Source organism: Sphaeroforma arctica (assembly GCF_001186125.1).
Source record: "Sphaeroforma arctica JP610 unplaced genomic scaffold supercont1.1216, whole genome shotgun sequence".
Taxonomy (NCBI): Eukaryota; class Ichthyosporea; order Ichthyophonida; genus Sphaeroforma; species Sphaeroforma arctica.
In genome coordinates, this window is record NW_014039342.1 from 10,237 (window position 1) to 19,512 (window position 9,276).

A 9,276-nucleotide genomic window follows, 5' to 3' on the forward strand; every position below is an offset into this window, starting at 1 on the left:
CGACTCGGGTACCCTGATATAGGAAAGTATCTACTTCCCTATCTAAATATATTGGCTCGCATTGTATCATGCATATTAATTTATTGAGCCATGGATCTTTGCTCCGTAATGGGCAACACAACGTGATGGTAGCTTTGTGTATATGAACATAATTTAGTAATTGGGCAATTGACTGCCATGGTGGATTAGCCCACGCATTATGTTTGGAGAGGTCTAGTTGAAAGGCATCTCCTAAAGGATGATTTAAAGTCCTGTAATTCTTAAGTTGTGCATTATGATGTGCAGCAAACATGTCAACTGCATGTGGCCCAAATATCTTTTGAGCCACTTCAAACCACCTGGGGTTACATTTCCAATCAGTGGCTAGTAACTCACGTACGGATTTATTAAAGTCCGGTACGAAGCGTGATACCATACCCGGTAAATGATTATGTATCCCTGGTAGATGTTTGATATCAAAAGGAAACTTTGATATTGTATCATGCCATCGGCTCAGTAAATGAGAGTCTGGCTTCATTTCCTTCATATATTGAAGGGACTTCTGATCACACATCAGCGTAAAAGCTGTTCGGTATAAGTAATCGCGGAAGTGTGTTAAAGCTGCTACTATGGCTAGTAGCTCTTGCTTCACAGTTGGATAATTCAACTGTGATGCATTCATTGCTCGGCAAAAGAATTGTATATACCTAGGTTTATTATCTATAACCTGGTATAGTACACCTCCGAGGGCTAAGTCTGATGCGTCCGTTGCTTTTTCAAAAGGCACGCCATCGACTGGTCATTGTACAACAGGGACTTGCTGGACTGCGTGTTTGAGCGCTTTAAATGTGTCATCACACTCTTTAGTCCACAGGTCTTCTAGTTTGCCTTTATGACATCTTAAGTGTTCGCCAATCTAACAGGTGTTCTACCTTACCGGGGTCGATTTTAATACCTTCCCCAGATATTCGGTAGCCTAAGAGTTGTATTTCGCTCATGGCGAAGTGACATTTCTTCTCGTTAATCTTGAAGTTTTGTTCGTTGAGTTACCGAAAGGCCTCGACCATGGACTTTACAAGGGGTAATAGACACTCCCGTAAACGTGTTAACGATGTCGAATTTAATCGCTTCGATCGCATCGCATAACACCAACCCGGAGAGGATTTCCACTCTGACGAGGTGACCAAACTTAATAAATCGGTCGACGATTATATGGAAACCGCCCATGACGAGCACCATGTTGAAAACGTATCATATTTTGCTAATATGATCGCGATCAAGCAGAAGCGCATCGATCAGCTATTTCAGGCCCAACGTGGACAAGACCACCGGGATAACCAGAAGTACAAGGGACAGATCAGTCGACTTAAGTCGAACTGGGATGCCAACAGCAAGCAGGTCGAGTTTATAAACAACCATGACCTCGACACGCTAACCCGTACGCTTAATGCGTTTACGGTCATGCTGGAGACGAATGATATCGCTCCCCAGCATGTAAGAGTTCTCATCATCCCAACTTGTTGAACGTTCCCTCCCATTGTCTTGTTTGCCGGAGTTGATCGCTTCCTTTCTGTGATTTGCGATGACTGTTGTACCCGCTGAGTTGCTAACCTCCTCTAATTCTGTATCTGTTTAACTAAGTCCGGGTTCACCTTCGTCAATTTCTGTGCCAGTTCATTCTTCTGGTCATCAGTCGCGAGTCCTTCTGGTAAAGACAAAAGCGCCATTGTAAGTTTCGGTCTATCAAGGCGATATTAACGCCTTAGAGTAATTAAACGCTTGGGTTAAGTCTAAGTATAATTAAATTCAATGTAAATAAACAAAATGAGTCTTTTAGTGAAGTTAGGTATGTCTCGTGAAAACAGCAATACTCTCAGGGATTGTGAGGCTGAGACATTACCTATACATAATCCTCTCAGTACTGTTTTAGCCGAAGGTATTTTATTTAGTGTTTCGTTGTCGCTCTAATAGAAACTATGGTATGTTTCGTTGGGGCGAATCCGAGAGACTCCTAAAATCCTATCGTTAGGAAAAAAAAAGACAAGAAAAAAGAAAAATACTCTTGATGTCCATAGTTATTGCATTAACCTATAACTTGCCACTTATCAAGAAATACCGACTTAGCCTTCATCAGACTGGCATATCTGGTTGGCTGAACGGAGGATAAACTGAGCAACGCTAATAGTCCTTAGAAACCTATGTTCGGTTGTGCCATCTCGCTACCGAAGTATTCAGATATAATTAGATTTGGAAAGTAAATATAGTTCTATTAATAGAACTAGACCAAATCTTATATTTGGTATTTTCTGGGGCCATTTAATGACCTTGTCCAAATATCTGATATGTAAAATGGAAAAGGTATTAATTAATGAAACCGATAAAAATCATTTAAGGAAAACTGAGTTTACGTACTTTTAAGAGAACGTTTTACGTACTATTAAGAGTACGTTTTACGTACTATCAAGAGTACGTTTATAGTACAAGATTCTAATGTGGAGGCTCGGCATTTACACCATCTACTCTTTTTTCATTTGAGCCGACTTATTACCTTTGTGCTTCAGTTCTTTTTCTGTTTTTTTCCCGCTCAAATGGTGGCCCTATCAAGTATATAATGGTATATCTTCGGAGTTCCATCCTACAGGAATTCATATGTTAAAAAAATATTTAACGCATGCGATAGACACACAAAATAAAAGATGCAGGCGAAAGACACATAAATTAGATGCAGGCGAAAGACGCAAAAATAAGACGTAGGTGAAAGAAGCAAAAGTAAGACACATGCGGTAAACGCCTGCGATAAACACGCGATAGACGCAAAAAAAAAAAACAAGATGCAGGCGAAAGACAAAATGCAGGCGAAAGACGCATAAATAAGATGTAGGCGAAAGACGCATGCGATAGAAGCGATAGACAAAAATAAGACGCATGCCTGCGAACGACGCAAAAAAAAAGATGCATGCGATAGATAAAAATAAGATGCATACATGCGAAAGACACACAAAAAAAAATTTCATTTACTTTTTGAAGGTCCAGACTCTATCGTCTACTTCCTTATTTTCGCTCTCGTCCTTCTTTAAAACCATGTGGTGGCAATCGTTGATGTGGTATACGTGGATATAAGTAACCCCTGCTGCTAGGAGAGCGGTGATCTCGTCCATGCTTTCTAGTCGTCGTGTACCATTGGAGATGCCGACTTTCTGTTATCTATACAGGCGGGTCCAAATATATACTCTACGAGCGAATATCAGCACCATACATTACCAATAAATCAAAATGTGCGTGAATGTCCGCCCATTCTTCGTCTGTCGCTATACGATGCCTCCATTGTATCAAAAAGTCTCTGTTTGATCTTCCCTGTTAAGATACTCGATTCTTCTGACGAATTCCACGAACATCGGTGGGTCGCATGTTGCAATATTAGCGCGTAGAATTCGGTGGTCTGTCATACCTGTCTCTCGGAAATAGGGGCTATCGCAAACTGAATGGAGGAAACAGTTCCCATCGCCACAAACATTCTCTACGAGGAAAATGTTTCCGTCGGGGAGCAAAAATCTTGTTCCGTCAGTGATCTTGTGCGCATACCTATGGTAGATTTTTTTTTTCGTACACCTTTTTCTTGCCTTTGTCGTCTGCCGCCTTATCCTATCGTTTCTCATCTGCCTCGTTCTCATGTCTCTGTCGTCAGCCACCTTATCCTTGTGTTTCTCATCTGCCTGGATCTTCATGCCTCTGTCGTCTCCCTCGTTCTTCCTGACTCTGTCGTGTGCCGCCTTATCCTTGCGCTTCTCATCTGCCTCGATCTTCATGCCTTTGTCGTGTGCCGCCCTATCCTTGCGTTTCTCATCTGCCTCGTTCTTCATGTTTCTGTCGTGTGCCGCTTTATCCTTGCGTTTCTCATTTGCCTCGTTCTTCATGCCTTTGTCGTTTTGCCGCCTTATCCTTGCGTTTCTCATCTGCCTCGTTCTTCATGCCTCTGTCGTCTGCCGCCGTATCCTTGCGTTTCTCGTCTCCCTCGTTCTTCCTGTCTCTGTCGTGTGCCGCCCTATCCTTGCGTTTCTCATCTGCCTCGATCTTCATGCCTTTGTCGTTTGCCGCCTTATCCTTGCGTTTCTCATCTGCCTCGTTCTTCATGCCTCTGTCGTCTGCCGCCGTATCCTTGCGTTTCTCGTCTCCCTCGTTCTTCCTGTCTCTGTCGTGTGCCGCCTTATCCTTGCGCTTCTCATCTGCCTCGATCTTCATGCCTCTGTCGTCTGCGCCGTATCCTTGTGTTTCTCATCTGCCTTGTTCTTCATGCCTCTGTCGTCTGCCGCCTTATCCCTTCGTTTCTCATCTGCCTCGTTCTTCATGCCTCTGTCGTCTACCGCCTTATCCTTGCGTTTCTCATCTGCCTCATTCTTCAAATCTCTGAGCCAGAATGTGGTCAGGAAAGCCCGCCAACGTACGTCCACATCATCGACCTTCAGGAACATTAACACCATTAGGCTGGTCTGGGAAGCGAGTGCCGTGTTACTTGTGCCATAGTCGCACGTATTCTTGCATAGTGTGTCCCTTGCTTCTGAGGATGCGGTTCAATTGGGATCGCTTAAGACCGTAGTAACTCATTAGTGCGACGGAAAGCAGCCTGCTGCGCCGTGCCTCATATGAAGACTGACGCATCTTTCAACAACACCGACAAAGCAGCCAAGAGACGGGAAAAATTCCACTCATCTGCCTACAGTATCGTACCAGGACTTAAGTAAGTCCTAGGAAGTGGGCGCACGGAGGGACAGTAAGGCCTATAGCCGACTGGAATCAATCGAAAATCATGTCAAACGCCCGAGAATGACCACTGGGGATCTATATTGCGCCATGTGGTATTTAGAGAGACGCAGCTGGACATCATATCGCACAGCATACTACCAGAGATACTATACAGTTCCAGTACAGCAAGAGATCATCGTGCGCGAAGGATATATCATCGATGTACCACACAATGTCAAGCATATCGCTGAGCATTTGTTGGCAGCGCCAGGACGATTCTATTAGACCGAACGACATATACGCGAATGTGTAACGACCAATAGACGTGACGAATGAAAGATACTTGCGCGACTCGGGCGCAATGCGCCACTGGCAGAAACCCTGGCCCATGTCGACGGAGGCTACCAAAATTTACTTATATTTGTAGAAAGCTATTCTCTTCCGTAGGTATACAGCAGCGCCACCAGTCCACAGAAGTATGCACCACACCTGATTTCTTGATACCCAAGTATGGTGCAGAGTACCACTCTGTCTTCCCGATGGGTTCAATGATGCCCACGACCAGCCAAGCCTCCACTTTAGCTCTGAGAATCACCAACTTGTCGTCGCATTTATCAAGATAGCTCAAGTACTGAGGGACCGCATCAAGGTCGGGAATTTAAGAAATCGGGAAGATTTTGCATCGTCTACTGCTCCAACCACAGTCCAAGTATCCATCAATTCGCCATGCGGAATCAACTTTAGCAACTTGTCGTGCCACATTGGTTGCCACTTATATGCCTGTATAGTGACATAGACAATACGCAAGTCACAGCCCATTGTGACTTCTGTGACCACCAGATATTTAAGTTGCGTTATCTGCGTTATGCCAAATTCAATGTTGACAAAGACTATACAGTGAACACAACTACTCCATGTCGGCTATACCCGTGAAGTCGCGATAAGGCCAACACTCGACTAAACAGTGTAGGAGTTGCTCCCGTGTCAAGACAAACTTCCCACCAGAACATTGCCGACTCCCTGACTTGGGGCGATGGATGTTGCACTGCCTATTATTGGCGCAACACTACCAATCACCGATGTCTTGATCGTCATAACAGGCTCCGTACTTGCTGTAGCTGCTGCTTTCGCTGTCTTTATTAGAACTGCAACTACTGCTACTTTCGCTGTATTCCTTTAAGCTGCAACCACTGTTGCTTCCTCACACCTTCAGCGCCCGAGGTACCATCTTTACCTTTTTTATACGGATCTTGCTGCACGAAACTTATTCCACACTACATGGGGCAGTCTTGCAAGCGTGACATCCTATTACAGGGCCATGTATTACTCACCAATGGGAATCGCATATAAGAGCCCGAGTATAGATAAGTTTTTCCTAACCGAGGGGTTTCCCCTTGATTCATTCCATAAATAATAAGTATACATACTATGAGCGAACACCTAATAAATAACACACTTTTGTAGCTGAAATGGGATATTCCAACAACTAATATCAGGTCCAACAGTCCCGTAAGCTGCCTTTTTGACCGAACTATTCACCTAACTGGAAACTCGGACTACACATCGAAGGAACACACCATGTAACAGCACGGCGAAGCGAAACATTAGGCACCATATACAGTAAGAAAAGTTATATGCTCGTAAGTCCTGTACCGAGTACCAAACTGTAGTGCTATGTCATGATCGCATCATTTTTATACAGTTGCAGAGCCATATGTCAGAAAACTTACATATTTTTTTTAAAGCATTTTCTCAATGTTAATTGTAAATACATTCTCAATGTTAATTGTATATAAAATGACTATATAAGATGCATATGAAATATGCATCTTATATCAGCATATCCAGGTATATGTATCATTACGAATGATAAGAAACACATGTATACAATATGTATTTATATAAAATTACCCGATGTCTATACAAGCATGAATGCACATATTTATCGCGCTGAGATGGATACACAAATAGATATCGACAAATAATTATAATGGTATATACGTATGTATGCAGAAGTTTGGCCAAATATACAGGTGAATTCACAACTACTATTTACATCTTGAATATTTATATTTTTTAGAAAAAAAGAGATACCTCGAAATTCCCGAAGTATTTACTATTTACGCTCCGTCTCCAAAACTGAAAATCAGCCCAAAAAATGATTATCACAGATTTTGGTGCATAGTACTCATCAATATGGAGTTCTCTAGTCACAATCAGAATTCACTAGGATGTCCTCATAGCACCTCAGCTTAGATATACAATCACCAACGTACTGCCAATTAGTCACAATCAGAATACGATGGAATGGCATCATAACACTTTAGCTTAGATGTACACTCCTTGTAGTACGACAATATACAAAGCGATCAGACAAGGTATATGCACCAACCATAAACTGTCACAATCAGAACTTACGAGGATGTCCTTATAGCGTCTCAGCTTAGATATACACTCATTAATGTGGTGTCATCTTGTCACAATCACAACCTACTAGGATGACCTAAAATAACTTCAGCTTAGTTATGCACTCAATAATGTAATGTCATTTCGTCACTATTAAAATCTCCCAAACTTGAAATGCCCTTTCTACACCTCTACTCTAGTTTATTTCTAATTTCACTCAGCCACGATTGAAATGAGTTGACACTTTACATTTTGTACACTTCAATTTTCGTCGCCTATGGTAAGCACATTGTCCGTAGAGTCCGGGAGTAACGTGTTCTGCCCACTAGTGCCAGCGCCACTCTCATCAATCTTTGCTGCGTGTGATTGGCTTAATTCGGCAGTGTCTTCCTTCTGCATATCGGGGTGCTTCTTGTTTCGTCTCCTATTTCAAATGGCAAGACAAGCACAATGAAGGTTCAGCTTTATATCCAACAAGATGTGTCTAAACTATAGAGTAATGCGGGGATAGACTTGCGGTATTGATGTTCACCTCCTGTTGAAACCTACAGCGACACTTTCTTACAAGTGCCCTGTAAGTACGAGACTAAGCTGCTCTATGCCAATCCCTTACGCTTTAATGTGAATGCATGCCATTGTATGTAAAAACCTCAAGAAAATTGTCCGTAAAACCTTCAAAATAATTGTCTGCAACAACTTCAAGATATTTGTATGTAAAAACCTCAAGATAATTGTCTGTAAAAACCTTAAGATACGGCCGATGTATGGTTTGCTGGCTCTTCCGTCATTGTCCAAGAAAGCGCAATTGTGAGTTGCAGCTACGTCACCTCTTGAGCTCAGTATGTCTATATAAGCTCATGGCAAGCATAGTGCCAACCTCAGTAGACTGAGGTATCACAATATTTATCGCTCGAATACACATATGGACGTCTATACAATTATATAAATAAACACGTATATACATATGCATTCATGCACACACACATATACATGAGTTATATATATAGAGATACATATAAGTATCTATATATATAAATAATCATATATATGCATGAGCAAACCAGCAAACCTTATGTGCATCCATCTAGCCATATAAATATAATTAATCCAAATAGATCCATCTCATACTATAGCAACGTATACTCTCCTTTAAGTACACAAACACACCTTTCAGCATCGTATGCCATGTCGCTGAGTTTCTGGGCCGTATTTCTCCCATTCGCTTCCACAAGGCCACGGAATACCCCCCCTCTAGTCTCCAACAGTTTCACCGGCGTGTCGTATTCAACTGCCTTGCCCGCACTCATAACCTACAGGTATATATTGAATGATCTCAGCATTTGTGCTTCATATTCTTGTACTGATATATGTTCTGGGGTAGGTTAAATAAGTATGTGCCTTTATTGCTAAGGGATACTGAATGCACACATACATTGAAGTATGTACGATAAGCAGGCACACCTAGACACATTTAAGTATACATCCGTGAGCACACCGACAGAGCCGAACGGACAGCATATCATCTCTATGTATACAGTACATTCAAAGGTGCACGAACACGCACAAGTACACTCGTGTATTCAAACATTCACAAGCACACACACATGTACACTCACAAACACACGCATACGTTCCCATACAATGCTATGTACCTATACATACACACACACACGCTTACCAGAACTCGATCGACATCCATAACCGAATGCAAACGATGGGCAATCTCAATAACTGTGCTCTCTCTAAACCACGTGCGAACGGTTTCTTGTACAAAAGTATCGGTCGCTGAATCCACTGTGTGTATAAAGGTATTCAAAAGTATAGGTAGGTTCAATCCAGAAGACAAGCAAAGTGAGTGATACACTATTATATGCAAACGAATTGCTCGCACACTTATGAGTGCATCCGTATAAGAATGTGACTTGTACATAATCAGGTTTTATGTTGAAGGGTATGTTCATGTAGCCATCGTCATATCTACAGGTTGTACACACACACACAAACACCCACCCACACTAACGCACACATACACACACACACAAACAGACACAGACACAGACACAGACACATACAAACACAGACACACACACATATATATATACACACACATATATATATATACATAATATACACATATACATACACACACAC

The 9,276-nt window shown here is 42.2% G+C and overlaps 4 protein-coding genes across 4 annotated transcripts; all 4 read right to left on the minus strand.

Annotated features, from left to right (window-relative positions):
• Positions 1–3,308: 3,308 nt before the first annotated feature.
• Positions 3,309–3,839, minus strand: SARC_10347 (hypothetical protein; the record flags this gene model as incomplete). Its single annotated transcript, XM_014295610.1, has 1 exon — positions 3,309–3,839. The coding sequence occupies one exon, from the start codon at positions 3,837–3,839 to the stop codon at positions 3,309–3,311; it is 531 nt and encodes a 176-aa protein (XP_014151085.1).
• Positions 3,840–3,873: 34 nt separating this feature from the next.
• Positions 3,874–4,110, minus strand: SARC_10348 (hypothetical protein; the record flags this gene model as incomplete). The annotated part of the gene is made up of 1 exon (XM_014295611.1): positions 3,874–4,110. One exon carries the CDS (start codon positions 4,108–4,110, stop codon positions 3,874–3,876), a length of 237 nt encoding a protein of 78 aa, XP_014151086.1.
• A 104-nt stretch (positions 4,111–4,214) lies between these two features.
• On the minus strand, positions 4,215–5,814 carry SARC_10349 (hypothetical protein; the record flags this gene model as incomplete). Its single annotated transcript, XM_014295612.1, has 3 exons — positions 4,215–4,534; positions 5,209–5,350; positions 5,722–5,814. 3 exons carry the CDS (start codon positions 5,812–5,814, stop codon positions 4,215–4,217), a joined length of 555 nt encoding a protein of 184 aa, XP_014151087.1.
• A 1,489-nt stretch (positions 5,815–7,303) lies between these two features.
• Positions 7,304–8,922, minus strand: SARC_10350 (hypothetical protein; the record flags this gene model as incomplete). The annotated part of the gene is made up of 3 exons (XM_014295613.1): positions 7,304–7,549; positions 8,293–8,435; positions 8,804–8,922. Coding segments are annotated over 3 exons (425 nt in total), but the record flags the coding sequence as incomplete, so codon positions are not given.
• Positions 8,923–9,276: the final 354 nt, after the last annotated feature.